General features: G+C 38.3%; 1 protein-coding gene across 1 annotated transcript in view; it reads right to left on the reverse strand.

Annotated features, from left to right (window-relative positions):
• The window catches only part of LOC104979962 (zinc finger protein 266-like), a 19,165-nt gene extending 3,323 nt beyond the window's left edge, over positions 1 to 15,842 (reverse strand). Inside the window, 5 exon segments of the mRNA XM_010828506.1 lie at positions 4,600 to 4,756; positions 5,486 to 5,566; positions 6,190 to 6,316; positions 6,818 to 6,906; positions 15,773 to 15,842. Coding sequence (XP_010826808.1) covers positions 4,600 to 4,756; positions 5,486 to 5,566; positions 6,190 to 6,316; positions 6,818 to 6,850 — 398 coding nt within the window. The 5' untranslated portion in view covers positions 6,851 to 6,906; positions 15,773 to 15,842.
• Between the last annotated feature and the right edge of the window lie 3,199 nt (positions 15,843 to 19,041).

The following is a 19,041-nucleotide window of genomic DNA, read 5'->3' on the forward strand; positions in this document are numbered from 1 at the left end:
CACATTGCTCACTGTCATAGAGTTCCTGTACATTATGGCCTCTTGCCTGTGGAGAAATGGAAGGATGATGATTCAAAGATTTCTCAGACTCATTTAACTCCTCCTACCCATCTCAAAACAGAAACATTATTATAATGAGGATGAATGATTTATACCATCTCCATTACATTCATACTATTCTTGCCCTGTTGATTTATTTCAATTCAAATGATGAAATCCTTCTTTAAGAATGATGTGCCATATACTCTCATCCTAAAAGAGTTCTACAGGGGACTCCCTGGTGGTTCAATGGTTAAGAATCCACCTTCCTATGCAGAGGATGTGGGTTCAATACTTGGTCATGGAACTAAGAACCCATATGCCATGGGGCAACTGAGTCTGTGTGCTGCAACTAGAGAGAAAGCTGACACACTGCAATTAAGACCCACAGTAGTCAAATAAATAAGCAATCAAAATAAAGTAGGGGATTGATTCAAGATGGCGGAGTAGAAGGATGTGCACTCTTCTCAGGTGAGAGAACTGAAATTGCAACTAGCTGTTGAACAACCATCGACAGAAAGATGCTGGAACCGACCAAAAAAATTATACCCCACGTCCACACACAAAGGAAAAGTAGCAACAAGATGGTGGGAGGAGTGTTATCACGATAAAATCAAATCACATATCCACTGCATGGGTGTCCCACAAGCTAGAAAACAATAATACCAAGTAAGTTCTCACACTGTTGTGAAGGTTCTGAGGCCCATGCAAGGCTTCTCAGCTTCCAGATCCAGCAAAGGGACTAGGAATCATCATGGAATCTGACTTTGAAAGCCAGTGGGATTTGACTGCAGGACTTCCACAGGACTGGTAGAAACAGAGACTGTGCTCTTGGAAGTCACAAACAAAATCTTGCATGCACCAGGACCCAGGAGAAACGAGCAGTGACCCCACAGGAGACTGAACCAAACCTACCTGCTAGTGTTGGAGGGTCTCTATCAGAAGCGTGGACCACCAGTGGCTCACCTTGAGATGGGGGCACTGGCAGCAGCAGTCCTGGGAGTGCCCCTTGGTGTAAGTCCTCTTGGAGGTCACCATTAACCTTACCATAGAGCCTGTAGACTCTAGGACTGGGCTGCCTCAGGCCAAGCAACTAACAGGGAGGGAGGACAGCCCCACCCATCAGCTGACAACTGGATTAAAGTTTTACTGAACAAGGCCCTGCCTACCAGAGCAAGACCCAGTTTTTCCAACTGCCAGTCTGTCCCATTAGAAAGCTTACACAAGCCTCAAAGCCTTATCCACCAGAGGGCAGACAGAAGCAGAAAGAAGAACATCAATTCCTCAGCTGTCAGAACAGAAACCACATCACAGTAAGTTATTCAAAATGAAAAGGCAAAGGATTATGTCTGAGATGAAGGGACAAGATAAAGCCCTAGGAAAACAACTACATGAAATAGAGATATGCAACCTTCCAGAAAGAGAATTCAGAATAGTAATAGTGAAGATGGTCCAGGATCTCAGAAGAAGAATGGGGAAAATACAAGAAATGTTTACCAAAGACTTAGAAGAACTAAAGAACAAACAGAGATGAACAATAGACTCGAAGATACCATAGCAGAATAACTAGATAGGATAAGTGACCTGTAAGACAAAATTACAGAAATCACTGGCACAAAACAGAATATAGGAAAAAAAAAATGAAGACAGCCTAAGAGATAACATTAAATGCACCAAAATTCACATGATAGGGGTCCCAGAAGGAGGGATCTGAGAAAACATTTGAAGAGATAATAGCCAAAAACTTCCCTAATGTGGGAAAGGAAATAGTCAACCAAGTCCAGGAAGTGCAGAGAATCTCAGGCAGGACAAACCCACGGAGGAACACACTGACACACACAGTAATCAAACTGACAAAAATTAAAGACAAAGATATTAATAAAATATTAAAAGCAACAAGGGAAAACATTGCTTTTATATACAAATAATACACAAGGGAACTCCTGTAATGTTATCACCTGATTTCTCAAAGGAAATTCTATAAGCCAGAAAGGAATGATGATATATTAATCTTAAAGTGATGAAAGGGAAGAATGTACAACTAAATATATTCTACCCAGCAAGACTCTCATTCAGATTTGACAAAGAAAAGTTTTAGACAAGCAAAAGTTAATGAGAATTCAGCACCACTAATGGCACCCCACTCCGGTACTCTTGCCTGGAAAATCCCATGGATGGAGGAGCCTGGGAGGCTGCAGTCCATGGGGTCGCTAAGAGTTGGACACAACTGAGCAACTCCACTTTCACTTTTCACTTTCATGCGTTGGAGAAGGAAATGGCAACCCACTCCAGTGTTCTTGCCTGGAGAATCCCAGGGATGGGGGAGCCTGGCGGGCTGCCGTCTATGGGGTCGCACAGAGTCGGACACGACTGAAGCGACTTAGCAGCAAACCAGCTTTACAACAAATGCTAAAGGAACTTCTCCAGGCAGGAAACACAAGCAAAGGAAAATACCTACAAAAAATAAACCTGAAACAATTAATAAAATGGAAATAGGATCATACATATCAATAATTACCTTAAATGTAAATTGGTTAAATGCACCAACCAAAGCAGATTGGCTGGGTGGATGAAAACATGCACATATATGCACTTCCACTTACCATATCACTCTACTTAACCACCTAAATTGTATGTAATTCTTTTATATTGTTAGGTTAATCATGTGTCCATTACAGCTTGCAATTATAATTATCTTTTATTTTTTGTCTGGCTATTGGTTGTGAAAATTGATAAACATCCTTTACTATTGTGATAATGTAACTATTATTCATTTTAACCCCATTGTATCATAATTGGTCAACAGAAAATAATAGAATTCTATATTACTAAAATTACCACTTAATAGAAAAACCTATAACCACTTTTTAAAATCCAGATGACTTATCCATGAATTATCTTGGAATTTTTTTTAAAAAAACAAATGCCCAGGTATTTTTTTTTTCTCCAAAGCTCCAGATGTGATTCTAATGAGCGGTCATGTTTAAAAATAACTGAACTATATGATGAGCTTTTACTTTTATATAATTTCACCTTTTCTTTTTCATATTCAGTGCTCCTATTTCACTTAGTTTATGTTTTCCAGTTTTTTTGTTGTTGTTCTTTCTCAAGCCTTTAGGAAGTAGAAGAAAAGCTTTTGTATACATATATATACATAAATAGCATGTATAATATATATTTTAGAAAACTTACAAATTTTTGATTAGCTAAAAAATTTATGACATTTTGGTTCTACATGTTTATAATACAATGCTAGATTTCTAATTTATATTCACTCAAAACTCTGATATATATCCATTTATTCTAGCATCTAATATTACTGGTAAAAGCCGAGAAAGCTTACTATTTTAGTTGTTTTTTTAAAAAAATTGAATGAGGCTTGAAACGTTTAATCCAATTCTCAGAATATAAAGAAATACTATGTTGCTAAAAAAATTAACATGTGATACAATATTATTAATTAAAGTACAGATTTTGTTCAAATTTCACAAAATTTTATGCTAGTGTCCATTATTTGTTATTCAAGATTCCACATTGTATTTAGATGCATTGAGCAACTTCAGCTGCATGCAATAAGTTCTGATAAATTTTCTTTTCATTTTTATTGTTGCTAATATTTTCTAATTTTTCTTCTTATGGCTTCTTAGCTACACCTATCATTTAAAAGTGGACATTTAATTTCCAAATACATGGGGTTTCTAAAGTATCCTTGATATTAACTTCTCATTTAAATGCTTTCTTCTCTGCCATCACCTTCTGTGTTCTTTCAGTCTTTCAACTTTATTGAGGCTTTCAATGGCTAAGTCAAAGATCTCTCTTGGTAAATGTCACATTACACTTGAAAATATGAGGGTTATTTTCAGTTATCTCTTGATATTGATTTCTAACATAATTTCCTACAGTGACAAGAGAACAGACACTATGATTTCAATACTCTTAGAGCATGAAATTTCTGTACCTTGTTTTATGTCCCTGGATATGTTCTAGTGTCGCCTGGTTTATAGTCTATGGGAACCTGAATAGAATTAATATCCTGCAGTTGTGTGAAAATTGTATAAATCTTAATTATGTTGAACTGGTTCATAGTGTCTTTAAGGTCTGCTATACCCTTCTACTTTTCCTCTGTTCATTCTATTAATTTCTGAGAGTTGATACTGAAACTCTACTAAAAACCTTAATTTTTATACCTGAAACAGTAATTGTAGTATATATAGTGTATAAATGTAGTATATATATGTAACTTTGTTCTGTATTTTCCAAGTCTCCTGTAAATGTGTTATATTTTCATAATTTAAAACAACAACAACAAAAAAACAGAACAAAAAAATAAACCTGTTTCTTAAAAAAGAAAAAAAGGCTTCTATACAGCTTCATTGAATTGTTTTGAAAACTCCATGTCTAATTTATATAAGTGGGAATGATTCCTTGCGGGAATTTTGAAGCAACAAGTATCAACCTAGAAATAGGATATCCCCAAGCTAGTCATAATCAGAATTCTTTGAGAGACATTGCTATCTCCAGGGTGAATGCCTTTGATCTCAAATATCTATCACTTGTGCTCATATTCTAACAAAAATCCTAAAATCATCTATGTGGAAAATAAGAAATATTTTTTTGAAACTTAGTGATCTTACCTTTTCTATCCCATTTGACACTTTTTTCCCCAAAATATTCTGCCCAATTCTTGAGTCTTTGGCTTTAAGTTGCATTCCCCACTCTAAAAGAGAATTACAAATTTAAGACTTTGCAAAAAGAAGTGGATGTTAGAGGAAGTAAAAACAGTAAGGCTCAGTTGTATGTTTTTCCAAATTACACATATCTTTTAAAAAGGCAAGATAGATTTGGGGAGTTTGATTATGTCAAAAAATAAGTAGTAATATATGTATATGCAGTCAAAATTCAGCATTTGATTTAAAAGACAAATCTTTGAAAATTAAATATGAAGGAAAGAGACAGTATTACCAGGGAATGTTCTGGACAAAAAGTATACATCAAAATGTTAAAACTAAAGAAGAAACAAAAGGCTATTTTATGAGATCACTGGAAATTCTGATTAAATGGAAAGTAAGTACCTATGAGGGGCTTCCCAAGTGGTGCTAGTGGTAAAGAACTGGCCTGCCAATGCAGGAGACACAAGAGACATGGGTTCGATCCCTGGTCGGGAAGATCCTCTGGTGGAGGGTACTCCAGTATTCTTGCCTGGAGAGTCCCAGGGACAGAGGATCCTGGTGGACTACAATCCAAAGAGTCACGATGACTTGGACATTAGTGAAATGACTTAGCACTCACATACAAGTACATATGAGAAGTTGAGGAAGGTACAGAGCATCAGAAACCAATGACCTCAGCCTTCTGAGAGAAAAGCACATCTTAACATGTTGCCTCCTTACAAATTAAAAACACACTGAAATTTTATTAACATGCAAAGTCCTTTACAATCACTCACCTTGGAGGACTCCTCTCTCCACAGTACTCAACTCTTCTTCTTCCAACCAAGAGATCAGAGTGGGTTTGAACACCTGATATCCTGTTCATGAGGAAAGATCTATTAATAGAAACAGCCCTCCAAACAACACAAATCTTCCCATGAATAAGTTCCAGTATCTAGTCAGGTCATTAGAATGAATGTGGTATTAATAATATTCCAAAAGAGATATAAAGGTGAATAGCTCCTCTTTCTGTGTCTCAGAGTGATCATCTCTCTGGCCCCTGAAATACATGTTCAGACCTATATGTACATTTACAAAGCACTAAGACTTTTATTAAAGTGGGAAATGAAATAAGTGCAAAAAGAAATAGTCATTCTCATGGAGAAGGCACTAAACTAGTGGTTCCCAAATTTTGGTGTCTATGAAAATCATGTCCAGTGCTTGTCAAAACACAGATGACTGGGCCCAGATCCCAGTGTTTCATTTACTATGCCTTAGGTGAACAATTGAGAACGCACGTTTCTAAAAGAATGATAGTAACACTGTTAGTTCTAAAACCATATTTTTACAGAAACCATACTGGGTTAAAACTCATTCATGTAGAGACGAATGTCTACTAGTTTCCATTGTGTTCAGGTTGACATCACCCATCTCAGAACACAGACGGTACAGCACATATATGTCTGTCTCCTAAGAGGCTAAGGAATGATGGTGGCTGTACCTGCTGTGGTCAGGTTCTTGTAGTTCTCCAGCATCACATCTCTGTACAGCTTTCTCTGAAAGCGGTTCAGTAAAGTCCACTCTTCCTGGGTGAAGTTCACAGCCACATCAGCAAAGGTCACTGAGTCCTGAACCATCATACATATACTAGCTTCAGTAAAGTAAGATCTTCAACAGTGTTCAGTGGGGAATGAAGTAGGAAGACTCAGCATCAATAGAGGGCTTCAAGTTCTTTCATCATCTCCCCCATGACACAATGGTCTTCTTTCTATCTACACTAATTTCTGATCAATATGGAACCAGTAACACAATTCTAAGCAAATTACAAATATTTTTACAAGCTGATGAATAAATAAATTCACTGAGAAATACACATTATCGTTCCTTATCATGTCAGAACAACAGGCAAAAACAAAACAAAACAAAACAGGAGTTGCAATCATGAGATAATATCAGAAGGTAATTATTGAATATTATGATTATTCAGAGCAATCCCTCAGCAATATGAGAGCTTCCACTTTGTGAGGCAATTCAACATGGATTCAGACAGACTTTATTTAAGTACCTCAAATGTGTCTATCTGGTAAATGCACTAGGTCATTTTGTACAAGGATACACTTTCTTCTCACCTGAGAACAATTTCTCAAACACTCAGTTACCATCCTGTTTGCTTCTATCTTTTCCTCAGGTAGGCAGAAAGAGTCCTTAGTAAGAACACCTAGGAGAAGAAAGAAGGCATGAGCACCCAGAATTGATCATAATTCCCACAGTCCTTGCCTGGAAGTCATTCCACTTTAGCTCAGAATTTCCGAATGTCCATGCGCATTCAGAAAATCTCACAGAGAGGAAAGTTGGTGAAGTAGGAGGCCACTGAACTCACATCCCTCTCAGGAACAAATAAAAAGTACATCCACATGTGGAGCAAGTCTCACTGAAAACAAACTGGACATCAGCAGAAAGATGCTTCCAAAACCAAGTCTGTAAAAAAGGTCCTCACAGAGTCAGGTAGGAAAGGAGGGGAAGTGGTCGGGAGTCCACCCGGAAGGGGACACAGAAGAGAATATCATGAGCCTGGAGGTCTGAGCCACAAATTGGACACTGCAAACCTGTGGTCTGACATCAGGAAGACAAGTTCCCTTAGCTGGTTTGAAAATAAGTGGGACTTACAGGAAGGCTGTAAGAATCCAAGACTCCTCTCCTGATGAGAGTGCACAGCTTGCTTATTCCCAGGAACAAGGTGGAGGAAGCAGGCTGAACCTGCCTGAAGCTCAGGTCAGTTTCTAACCAGGGAAAAGTGTTTGCTGCCAAGGAAGAGTGTACACTTGGGGGATGTACCAGATTTGGACCCAACACCTCATCTGAATGGGGTGAGGGAGCATACTGCTGGCACTTGGGAGGTGGTGGATCGCAAGTTGTCTGGATCCTTGACTGGCTTCCTAGACAGTCTCAGTGTGTGTCTGACACACAACCAACCTCCTGCTCTAGCTGCTGAGAGAAAAGAGAGTGCACACTTGGAAGGAACAGAACCAACTTAGACTCAACAGTCAAGGCCTCTGCTTCGAGCACATTGGGACCTGCCCCTGCCCCTGCTGACAGGACACTGATAGCCACTGGGCATAGAAAAACCAGCTCACACAGGGTTCTGGCTCTAGCCCTTCTATCTCCAGCCCAACTCCAATTCTATCTCCAGCTATCACCCAACAAGGTGACAGCTGCCAAAACACCCCGAAAAAAGACATAACATGTGCTCACTTTGTTTTTTAAAATGTTATTTATTTATGGCCACGCCACACAAGTTGTTGGATCCTAGTTCCCTGACCAGGGACTGAACCCATCCCCCTGCAGTGGAAGCACAGAGTCTCCACCACTGGACCCCCAGGGAAGTTGCCCTGTGCTTACTTTAGATCCAGCCACCAATCCAAGCTCTGGGGTACATGAAGAATGCATAAGGGTCGTCCCACAAAATGACACACCTTCAAGATGGGATAGGCAACTGTTTTACTTAATTTCATAGTGACAGAGAAAGTTAAACAAAAGGAGAAGACAAAAGAATTTGTTTCAAATGAAAGGACACACACAAAACCCTGACAAACAACTAATTCAATGAAGATAAATATAACAAGGTGTTAAAGCAGTAGTAATAAGAATGCTAATTGAACTGGGGAAAAGAAAGAAAGAACACAATGAGAATTGTAACTAGAAAATATAAAAAAGAACCAGTTGAAAGTGGAGAATACAATAACTGAAATGAAAAACACACTAGAAAGGATTAACAGTAGATGAGTTGACATAGAATGTATAAGTGATCTGGAAAATAGAATAACAGAAATCACTCAATCAGAAAAATTGGAAGAAAAAACAAATTAAAAAAATTAGGACACTTTAGGAATCCCAGGGACAGGGGAGCCTGGTGGGCTGCCATCTATGGGGTCACAGAGTCGGACACGACTGAAGTGACTTAGTAGTAGTAGTAGTAGGAACTCCTTGGTGGTCCAGCGACTGGGGCTGAGCGCTTTTACTGCTGTGGGCCTGGGTTTGATTCCTGGTCGAGGAACTAAGTATCTTCAAAGCCACATGGTGGGGCCAAAAAAAGAAAAAAAAACAAAAAACAACAGTTTAAGGAGCTTCTGGGACAACAAGCTGCATTCTAACATTCTGGTTGGAAGGGTCCCAGAATGAGTAGAGAGAAAAGGGTCAAAATGTATTTGATGAAATGATGGTTGAAAATTTCCTGAATTTGGAGAAGGAAACAAATATCCGGGTGCAGAAAGTACAGAGTCCCTAACAAGATGAATCCAGAGAGATCATACAAAAATATATAATAATAAAATGCAAAAGCTAAAGAGAAAATTCTAAAGGCAGCCAAGAGAAAAACAAAGAATCACATACAAGGGACCCCTTTAAGGCTATCAGCTGTTTTCTGCAGAAACTTTGCAGAACAGAAGGACATAATACATTTAAAGTGCTGCAAGGCAAAACCCTACAACTTAAGACACTCTACCCAACAGGGTTATCATTCAAAACTGAAGGAGAGATAAAGAACTTATCAATCAAGCAAAAACTAGAAGAGTTCCTCAATACTAAAAGAACCCAAAGAGAAATGTTAAAGGGTCTTCTCTAAGTAGAAACAAAAAGGCTACAACAAGAAGAAAGAATGTATAGGAAAGGATAATCCCACCAGTAAAGGTAAATATATAGTAAAGGCTGTAGACCAAGGGTTTAAGTAAGCTAGCATGAAGATTAAAAGAAACTGTAACTATAATAATAAGTTAAGGGATAAACATAAAACATGACATTGAAAACAAAAAATGTGGAAGAAGGGAGCAAATAATTTAGAATGTGCTTGAAGTTAAATGACTATTAGTTTAAAACAAGTAGATCTAATTACAGGTCAACATATGAACCCCATGGTAACCACAAATTAGTAAAGCTAAAGACATACACAGATTGAAAGTGAAAGGATGGAAAAAGATACTACACACAAATGCAAACAAACAAAACTCTGAAGTAGCATTACTCATAGCAGACAAAGAAGACTTTAAAACAAAGTCCAAAAGACAAAGAAAGGCATTTGGTAATGATAAAAGCATCAATACAAGAGGATATAACATTTGTTAACATATATGGCTTAATACAGGAGCACCTAAATAAATAAAGCAATTACTTACAGTCATAAAGGGAGACATTGACCATAATACAATAAAAATAGGAAATTTTAATGCCCAACTTATATCAGTGGACACATCATCAAGAAAGAAAATAAGAAAACAATGGTACTAAAAGACACATTTAGGCCAGCTGGACTTAATAGATAACTATAAGACATTCCATCCCCAAATAGCAAAATTTTCTTTTCAATTACACATGGAATGTTCTCCAAGACAGATAACATGTAAGCTCGACAAATTTAAAAAGATAGAAATCATATTAAGGATTTTTTTTTCTGACCACAGTGGTATGAAACTAAAAATCAATTACAGAAAGAAAAATGGGAAAAGAATAAGCATGTGGAAACAAAGCAACATGCTACTACAAAACCAATGGGTCAATGATGAAATCAAAGAGGAAACTGGAAAATATGTCAAGACAAGTGAAAATATGGATGCAGCAAAAGCAGTTAGAAGAGAAACTTTTATGATAGTAAATATCTATCGTATTTATCTATCATATCCTATCTCAAGAAATAAGAAAAAACTCAAATAAACAACCTAATTTAATACTGAAAGGAATTAGAAGAAGAACAACCAAAGCCCAAAGTTATCAGAAGGAAAGAAATAAAAAACATCAGAGAGGAAATAATCCAAGAAAAGATCAGTGAACCCAAGAGTAGGTCTTTTGAAAAGATAAATAATGTTGATAAAGCTTTAACCTGTCTCATCAAGAAACAAGAGGAAAGAGGGTACCAAACAAAAGCAATAAAAAATGGGAGAGAAATTACAACTGATATCAGAGATGCAAATAATCATAAAATAATATTATATAAAAAAAAAGAATTCTATGAACAGTTATATACCAAAAAGTTGGACAATCTAGAAGAAATATATTTCCAGTGTCACACAATCTTCCAAAACTAAATCAGGAATAAATAATCTAAACAGACCAATTACCACTGCTGAAACTGAAATAGTAATCAAAGCCCTTAAAAACCAAATGTTCAGGGCAGACAGTTTCACAGGGGAATCCTACCAAACATAAAAAGGCTTAATACTTAATTCTTTTTTGCCATGCCACATAGCATGCAGGATCCCATTTCCCTGATCAGGGGTTGAACCCACACACATCGCACTGGAAGAGCAGAGTCAACCACTGGCATGCCAGGGAAGTCCCTTTAATACCTACTCTTATCAAACTATTCTGAAAAACTGAAGAGGTGGGAACACTCCCAAATTCATTTTATGAGACCATCATTACCCTATGCCCAAATCAGAAAAAGGTAGTATAAAAAATTAAATTACATGCAAATATCTCTCATGAATATAGAGGCAAAAATTCTCAACAAAGTATTAGCAAACTGAATTCAAAAATCTATTAAAAAAATCATTCACAATGATCAAGTGGGATTTACTCCAGGAATTCAAGTATGATTCAACATCTGAAAAATCAAGTAATGTGATACACCGCATTAGCAAAAGGACGAATAAAAATCACAAGATCATTCCAATAAATGCAGGAAAAATATTTTACAAAACTCAGTATCTATTCATGATAAAGACTCTCATCAAAGCTGGTATGTAGAGAACATATCTCAACATAACAAAGGCCATTTATACAAGCCCACAGCTAACACCATACTCACTGAAATACAGAAAGCTTTTCATCTAAAATCAGAAGACAAGGATACCCACTCTCCCCACTTGTATTGGAAGTCTTAGCCACAGCTATCAGATGAGAAAAAGAAATAAAAGGCATTCAGATAGGAAAGGTTGCAAAGAGTCACACATGACTGAACAATTAACACTTTCACTTTTTCTTTTTCAGATAGGAAAGGAAGAAGTCAAACTGTCACTATTTGCAGATGACATGGTACTATATATAATATAAAACCCTAAAGTCTCCACCAAAAAACTAAAGATAAATGAATTCAGTAATGTAGCAGTATACAAGATTAATATACAGAAATCCATTGCTTTTCTATACAATAATAACTATCAGAGACAAAAAGCAAGAAAAAAATCCCATTAAAAATGCATTAAAAAGAATTAAATTACTAATTTAGAATTAAAAAACTTAACAAAAAAACCCTATACTCTGAAAACAATAAAACACTGAAGGAAATTCAAGATGATATTACAAAGAAGTGGAAAGATATCCCATGCTCATGGACTGGAAGAATTAATACTGTTAAAATGTCCATACTACCCAAAGCAACTACAGATTCAATGCAATCGCCAGAAAAGTACTCATGACAGTTTTCACAAAACTAGAACAAATAATCCTAAAATTTATATGGAACCAGAAAAGAAGTCCTGGGAGTCTGGGCTAAATACCCAAAGCAATCTTGAGAAAAAAGAACAAAGTTGGAGATACCACATTCCTTGAATACTACAACGCTGCAGTAATCCAACGGTATAGCACTGATACAAAAAAGACACATAGAACAACAGAATACAGAGCCCAGAAATAAACCCACACACTTACAGTCAATTAATCTACGACAAAATACACAATGGAGGCAAGAATACGCAATGGAGAAAAGACAGTCTCTTCAATAAACGGTGCTCAGAAAACTGGACAGCTCATGTAAAAGAATGAAACTAGAGCATTTTCTCATACTATGTACAAAAACCTCAAAATGGATTAACGATTTAAAAGTAAGACCATAAAACTCCTAGAAGAAAACACAGGCAGAACAGTCTGTGACATAAATCATAAATTTGGATGACTTTTGGATCTGTCTCCTAAAGCAAAGAAAACAAAAGCAAAAATAAATGGGATTTAATTAAAAGCATTTGTACAGCAAAATAAACCATCAACAAAATGTAAAGACAATTTACTGAATGGGAGAAAAACACCTGCAAATGATATGACCAATAAGAGGTTAATATACAAAATATATAAACAGCTGTACAACTCAAAATAAAAAAAACAAAACAAACAATTCTATTAAAAAATGAAGGGAAGCCTTGAAAAGACATTTCCCCAAAGAACACATACAGACAGCCAAGAGTTACATGAAAAGATACTAAACATCATTCACCATCAGACAAATGTACATCAAAACCACAATGAGATATTACCACACACCTGTCAGAATGGCTGTCATCAAAAACACGACAAATGACAAATTTGGCGAAGATGTGAAGAAAAGGGAACCCTTGTATTTTGTTGATGTGAATTTAAATTGGTGTAGCCAGTAGGGAAAACAGTATGGAGATTCCTCAAGAAACTATAATATGATCCAGCAATTACACTCCTTTGGGTACATATCCAAAGAAAATGAAAACAGTAATTTGAAAAGACACATGCACCCCAATGTTCATAGCAACATTACATACATACCGAAGCCAAGATATAGAAGCAACCTAAGTATCCATCGACATATGAATGGATAAAGAAGTTTCACAAAATATCAGTCAGTCATAAAAAAGAATGACATTTTGCCATTTGCAACAACACTGATAGACCTGGAGGCTATTATGCTTAGTGAAACAAGTCTGACAAGGACAAATACTGCATGTTATCACTTATATGTGAAATCTAAAAAATGAAGGAAACGAATAGAACAAAACAGACTCAGAGATACAAAGAACAAACTAGTGGCTACCAGTGGGAGGGCCAGTAAGACTGGAGTAGGGAATTAAGAGGTATGAACTACTATGTATAAAGTCAAAAAGCTACTAGGATATACTGTACAGCACGTGGAATGTAGGTGATATTTTATAATAACTTTAAATGGAGTATAACCGATCAAAAAACATTCATTGTGTTGCATACCTGAAACCAATACACTACTGTAAATAAATTATACTTTAACAAAAAGTTAAAAAAATAAAATCGACATTGCAACTCTGAGATAAGCACACACTCAAAACCAAAAACTAAAAAACTCACAAGTACACACTACTGCCATGAAGTACCAGGGAAGTCCTGTCCCATCTGGAGCCGGAGAGATAAATGGTGTGCCATGTTACCCACTAGGCAAAGAGTAATCATTTCACAGGCAAGGAAACATAAGTAATGTGACTTTTTACTTATCAAGGCAATAAAATACATGAGTAGGACTATGCGGCAACTCTACCTCATGCATACATACTAGGAAGCTGTCTTAGAGAGCAGCATTGTCTGGCTCATTTCAGCTCCTCTTAGATAAAAACAAGCAACACAACTGCTCAGAATCACACCAAAGAAATCTGTATTTAAAAAACAGAACCCAAAGCTAAGTCTCTGGAAAAAAAAAAAAAAAAAAAGCATTAATGACAAATTACCATGGGGCGTATGATAGGCTGCTATGCTGCAAGACTGATAGTGAAATTTGCATACTCTTTCCTGAATCAGGATCATTTCAGGGTAGCTTAAGAATGTAAGTGGATAGGGCCATCTCCATCCCTCTGAAGATACGGTTATCTGGAGCTCAGCTTCGTATCAAGCACAAATCAACAAATACTAATTATCAGTCATCAACATGATAAATTAGCTCCTTTTGTGCAGAGGACATATATGAAAGCTACTAAAACTGTATGCTCTACAACAAGAGTATCAGTATCATCAACTGCCATTTATTGACAACCATTATGTACCAACTATCTCACTAGGACCTTTTAAGTCCGTTTTATATTTGGAATAACTTCAGTATTTGAATCTGCTCTTTCAACTGTATATTGCATATGGTCTAAACACTAATCTGGGCTTCCTTGGTGGCTCAGCTGATAAAGAATCTGCGTGCGATGCTGGAGACCTGGGTTCGATCCCTGGGTTGGGAAGATCCCTTGGAGAAGGGAATGGGCTACCCACTCCAGTATTCTGGCCTGGAGAATTCCATTGACTGTATAGTCCATGGGGTCTCAAAGAGTCCAACATGACTGAGCGACTTTCACTTTAAACACTAATCAAGGGATTTCCCTGCTGGTTGAGTGATTAAAACTCTGCACTTGCACTGCAGGGGTCATGGGTTCAATCCCTGGTTGTGAAAATAAGATCCTAAATGCACACTAATGAAGTACATCTGATAAAAATTTAGGGTGCAGCTAATTTTGGACACTTTAAATGAAGAAAGCAACATAAAAAAATCTCATTTTAAATAGATTACATGCTTAAGTAATACTATAGTATATATTGGGCTTCCTTGGTGGCTCACATGGTATATGCCTGCAATGCAGATCCCTGAGCCAGGAAGATCCTCTGGAGAAGGGAGTGGCTACTCATGCCAGTATTCTTGCTTGGAGAACCCCATGGACAGAGGATCCTGGCAGGCTACAGTCCATGGGAGTCTCAAGAGTCGGATATGACTTGAAATACAATGAAGTGTTCGTTTTAGATGTACTCAAAGAAGATTCAGTTACACATACACACACAACAGCCTTCTGAGATGCTCTTCCAGGGTTGGAATCCTCAAATCTGGCTCAAATAAAGTGGTCCAACTCTTTCTTAGATTAATTTTTCGTGGAAAATTACCCATATCCTTCCCCCGAATCACATATATACTAACATCCCACCTCATCTCTTCAAAATAATTTCTCACAGCTATCTCAGAGGCTGACTCCTGGGCAACAGTTCCCAGATAAAACACTGAATAAACTCAACTCTTTCATTTTCAAGTGAACATCTTCATACTCTAGAGGAATACAGCAGGATCACTAACTTCAAGATAACCAGAAGATGCAGGGGCCTGAGTAACCGGAATCAAACAGTGGATATTCATGATCTCAAGAACTAAAGTCACAAAGGCTTTCGAATAGGGAAGCACAGTGAATGACAACACCCCGAAAACTCCCCTTACGACCTGGATGAAAGCGGGGCCTTAGGTCCCGAATGATGTAAGAGAGAGGGGCCAGGCCTGCCCAAGGAGACCTCTCGAAAACTCGGACCAAACCTGTCCTTTAACGCGCTCCTTGTATCCCACAGCCCTTCCTGAACGCGAGCCTCACCAAGGACACGCTGAAACACAGGACGACCAAAACCACTCCCTCCTAGAAGCACGGAGCCGCCGGACGGAAAACCGACGCAGACAGTGACGCCACTTCCGTTTCCTACTTCGGCCGTGACGGGGTGGAGTTCTGAGATTGGGACTGTCAGTCAAATTCAGCCAATGCAGAGAAAACTTGCAGTTTCTCCCAACGTTGCGGGTGAGGGGTCTTGCAGTCGATTCAGTGGGTGGGGGGTTGGGGGGCGGGCTGGAAGCAGAAGCACTCCCAGTGGATGATTCCGAGGCTAAAACTAGGCTCGTGGGCGGAGCTCCGAGTGGAGGGCGGGACCCATGCCCGGAAGTGATGGGGAGGCGAGAAGAGGCGCACTCCCGAGTTTAGGGGTCAGAAGGGAGAGGCGTCCAAATGGATGGTACTCGAAAGCTTTTGTACCTGTCTGTTCTCAGCTCCCTGGAGCCCTTAGTCTCCTATATTGATAAACCTGTCAACCCGAGATATGGTCTATCTCCTCTATTCAATCAATCTCATATTTAACGTTTAGTTTTGCCTTCTTTGTATGAAGTTAGGACACCGTGCTAAACTTAAATTATTGACTCCTTTGAGTATTCTAAGTAGTGACATTTTCCTGTAACCTTTGTATATATTGTGTTCAAGTATGTATTTCGGTTTTTTATTTTTTCGATCTTACCATACCGTCTAGGGCCTCCTAGCTGAGAAACAGCTCTGATAACCAGGCCTTCTTCACTCATTCAGAAATAGTTCTGTTTTCTCCTTAATCATGTTTTCTGTGTATTTTAGTGGGTGGCCGCAGAGGAGTTTATAAAGGTATTTTGAAATCCTACTTGTTAGCACATTTACGAAAATTGCTTATGTGCCTTATCAAATGTGTTTTATGCGTCTGTTAAACTGGTAATTGTTTTGCCATGTTAATGTTTCATCAATTGCAAATGAAATTCACTTTTTACATAGCCAGAGGACTCTCTTCTTAAAAAAAAACAAAAAACAAAAAACTCTGGGTTTTCTCCTAGCCTTCCTTAAAAATTCTCTTCTAACTCTAGGTTACATACAGATTTTCTAATTTTCTTCTAAAATTTATATTTTTACGGACATTTTAATCGTGAAAGAATGTGTTTTGGCATGTGTTATGGGGTAGTGGTGGAGAAGGAAATGGCAACCCACTCCACTGTTCTTGCCTGGAGAATCCCATGGACAGAGGAACCTGGCAGGCTACAGTCTGTGGGGTCGCAAGAGTCAGACACGGCTTAGTGACTACTACTAAAATTCGCATTGGAGAAGGAAATGGCAACCCACTGCAGTATTCTTGTCTGGAGAATTCCATGGACAGAGGACCCTGGCGGGTTGCAGTCCATGGGGTCACAGAGTCAGACACAACTGAGTAACTAACACACCCACACACACATGGGGTAGTGGATACAATTATGTTTTTTCCTCCAGAGAGAGGATCCTTGACATACTGATTTGAAATTCCACCTTTATTCAATAAATTCCTGTATATACTTAATTCAGGTTTTAGACTCTTCTGTGTCAGTAATATTTACTTGTACCTGTATCAGGCTCTTTGATAACAACAGATTTATGTTATTTTAAAACCTAGTTGTAAAAATATAATGGAATTTTGGTTCCATTATAAAGTGCCCTTTGATTGTTACACCCCCATATTCCTAGACACTTAACATCCATGCTGCCATGATTCCACCTTCTGTCTCTATCCATTTACCTTTTCTAGACATTTCATGTAAATAAGATCATGAAACCTTTCATCAGTAATTTTTTCAAGATTCATACGTGTTGTAGCATATATAATTTCTTTGTATTTCAGAATGATATTCCATAGTATGAACATTGGAGAAGGTAATGGCACCCCACTCCAGTACTCTTGCCTGGAAAATCCCATGGATGGAGGCGCCTGGTGGGCTGCAGCCCATGGGGTCGCTAAGAGTTGGCAAAATTGAGCGACTTCACTTTCACTTTTCACTTTCATGCATTGGAGAAGGAAATGGCAACCCACTCCAGTGTTCTTGCCTGGAGAATCCCAGGGACAGGGGAGCCTGGTGGGCTGCCGTCTATGGGGTCGCACAGAGTCGGACACGACTGAAGCGACTTAGCAGCAGCAGCAGTGAATATATTGTTTTATTTACTTATAAATTGATGAATATTTGGATTGTTTCCACTTTGTGCATATTATGAATAATGGTGCTATGAAAACCCATATATATTCAAACATATTTTCATTTCTCTTGGGCCTTGTTGTTAGGGTTATCCAGAGAAACAGAACAAATATGTATGTATTTGTTGTATATATCTCCTATTATTATCTACTAGGGAAGGAAGGAAAACCATATCAATTAAGGAATCAAAATAATAATGACTGCTTTTATTGATGACTGCTACTAAATCCCATCAAACCTTCCTGAGGTACAACATGATATGTGTCCCAGAACTTTCCTCTCAATAGGTGAAAAGACCTCAGCTCATGCTTTCTATGGGCCAGAAATGGTCCTAGAGAGATTAGCATCCCTTTATGTCTGAGTTGCACACTTCTGAATACAGAGCAGATTCCCTCAAATGTCCCATAATTTGGTATCAGAAGTTTCAGGGCAGAAAGCAGGAGGTGTTTGGCATGTGCGGAGATTAGTCCTGGGTGTTCATTGGTAGGACTGATTTTGAAGCTGAAACTCCACTACTTTGGCCACCTGATGCGAAGAGCTGGCTCATTTGAAAATACCCTGATGCTGGGAGGGATTGGGGGCAGGAGGAGAAGGGGACGACAGAGGATGAGATGGCTGGATGGCATCCCTGACTTGATGGACATGGGTTTGAATGGACTCTGGGAGTTGGTGATGGACAGGGAGGCCTGGCGTGCTGCGGTTCATGGAGTCACAAAGAGTCGGACATAACTGAGCAACTGAACTGAACTGACTGGCAAGGTGTCTAGCTGGGGCTGAGCAAAAAAGTTGTCACAACTTCCATTGAAATAATTACAGGACACATGGCTCAAGTAACAGCTGTAGCAAGAGGATTTTGAAATGGTGCTTGCCTTATCCTAATAATGCTAGACTGGGTGACTTACACAATGGAAATATATTTTCTAACAGTCCTAGAGTCTGGAAGTTCAACGTCAAGGTCTCACCAGGGTTGGTTTCCTCTGAGGCCTGTCTCCTTGTGGGGTCCAGCCGCTGACCTCTCAAAAGCCAATAGACAAGTGAGATTGGTGGAAAGGAAAGTTTGCTTTACTTTGGATGCTGGCAACC

This window comes from Bison bison, unplaced genomic scaffold (genome assembly GCF_000754665.1).
Source record: "Bison bison bison isolate TAMUID 2011002044 unplaced genomic scaffold, Bison_UMD1.0 scf7180017864492, whole genome shotgun sequence".
Taxonomy (NCBI): domain Eukaryota; kingdom Metazoa; phylum Chordata; class Mammalia; order Artiodactyla; family Bovidae; genus Bison; species Bison bison.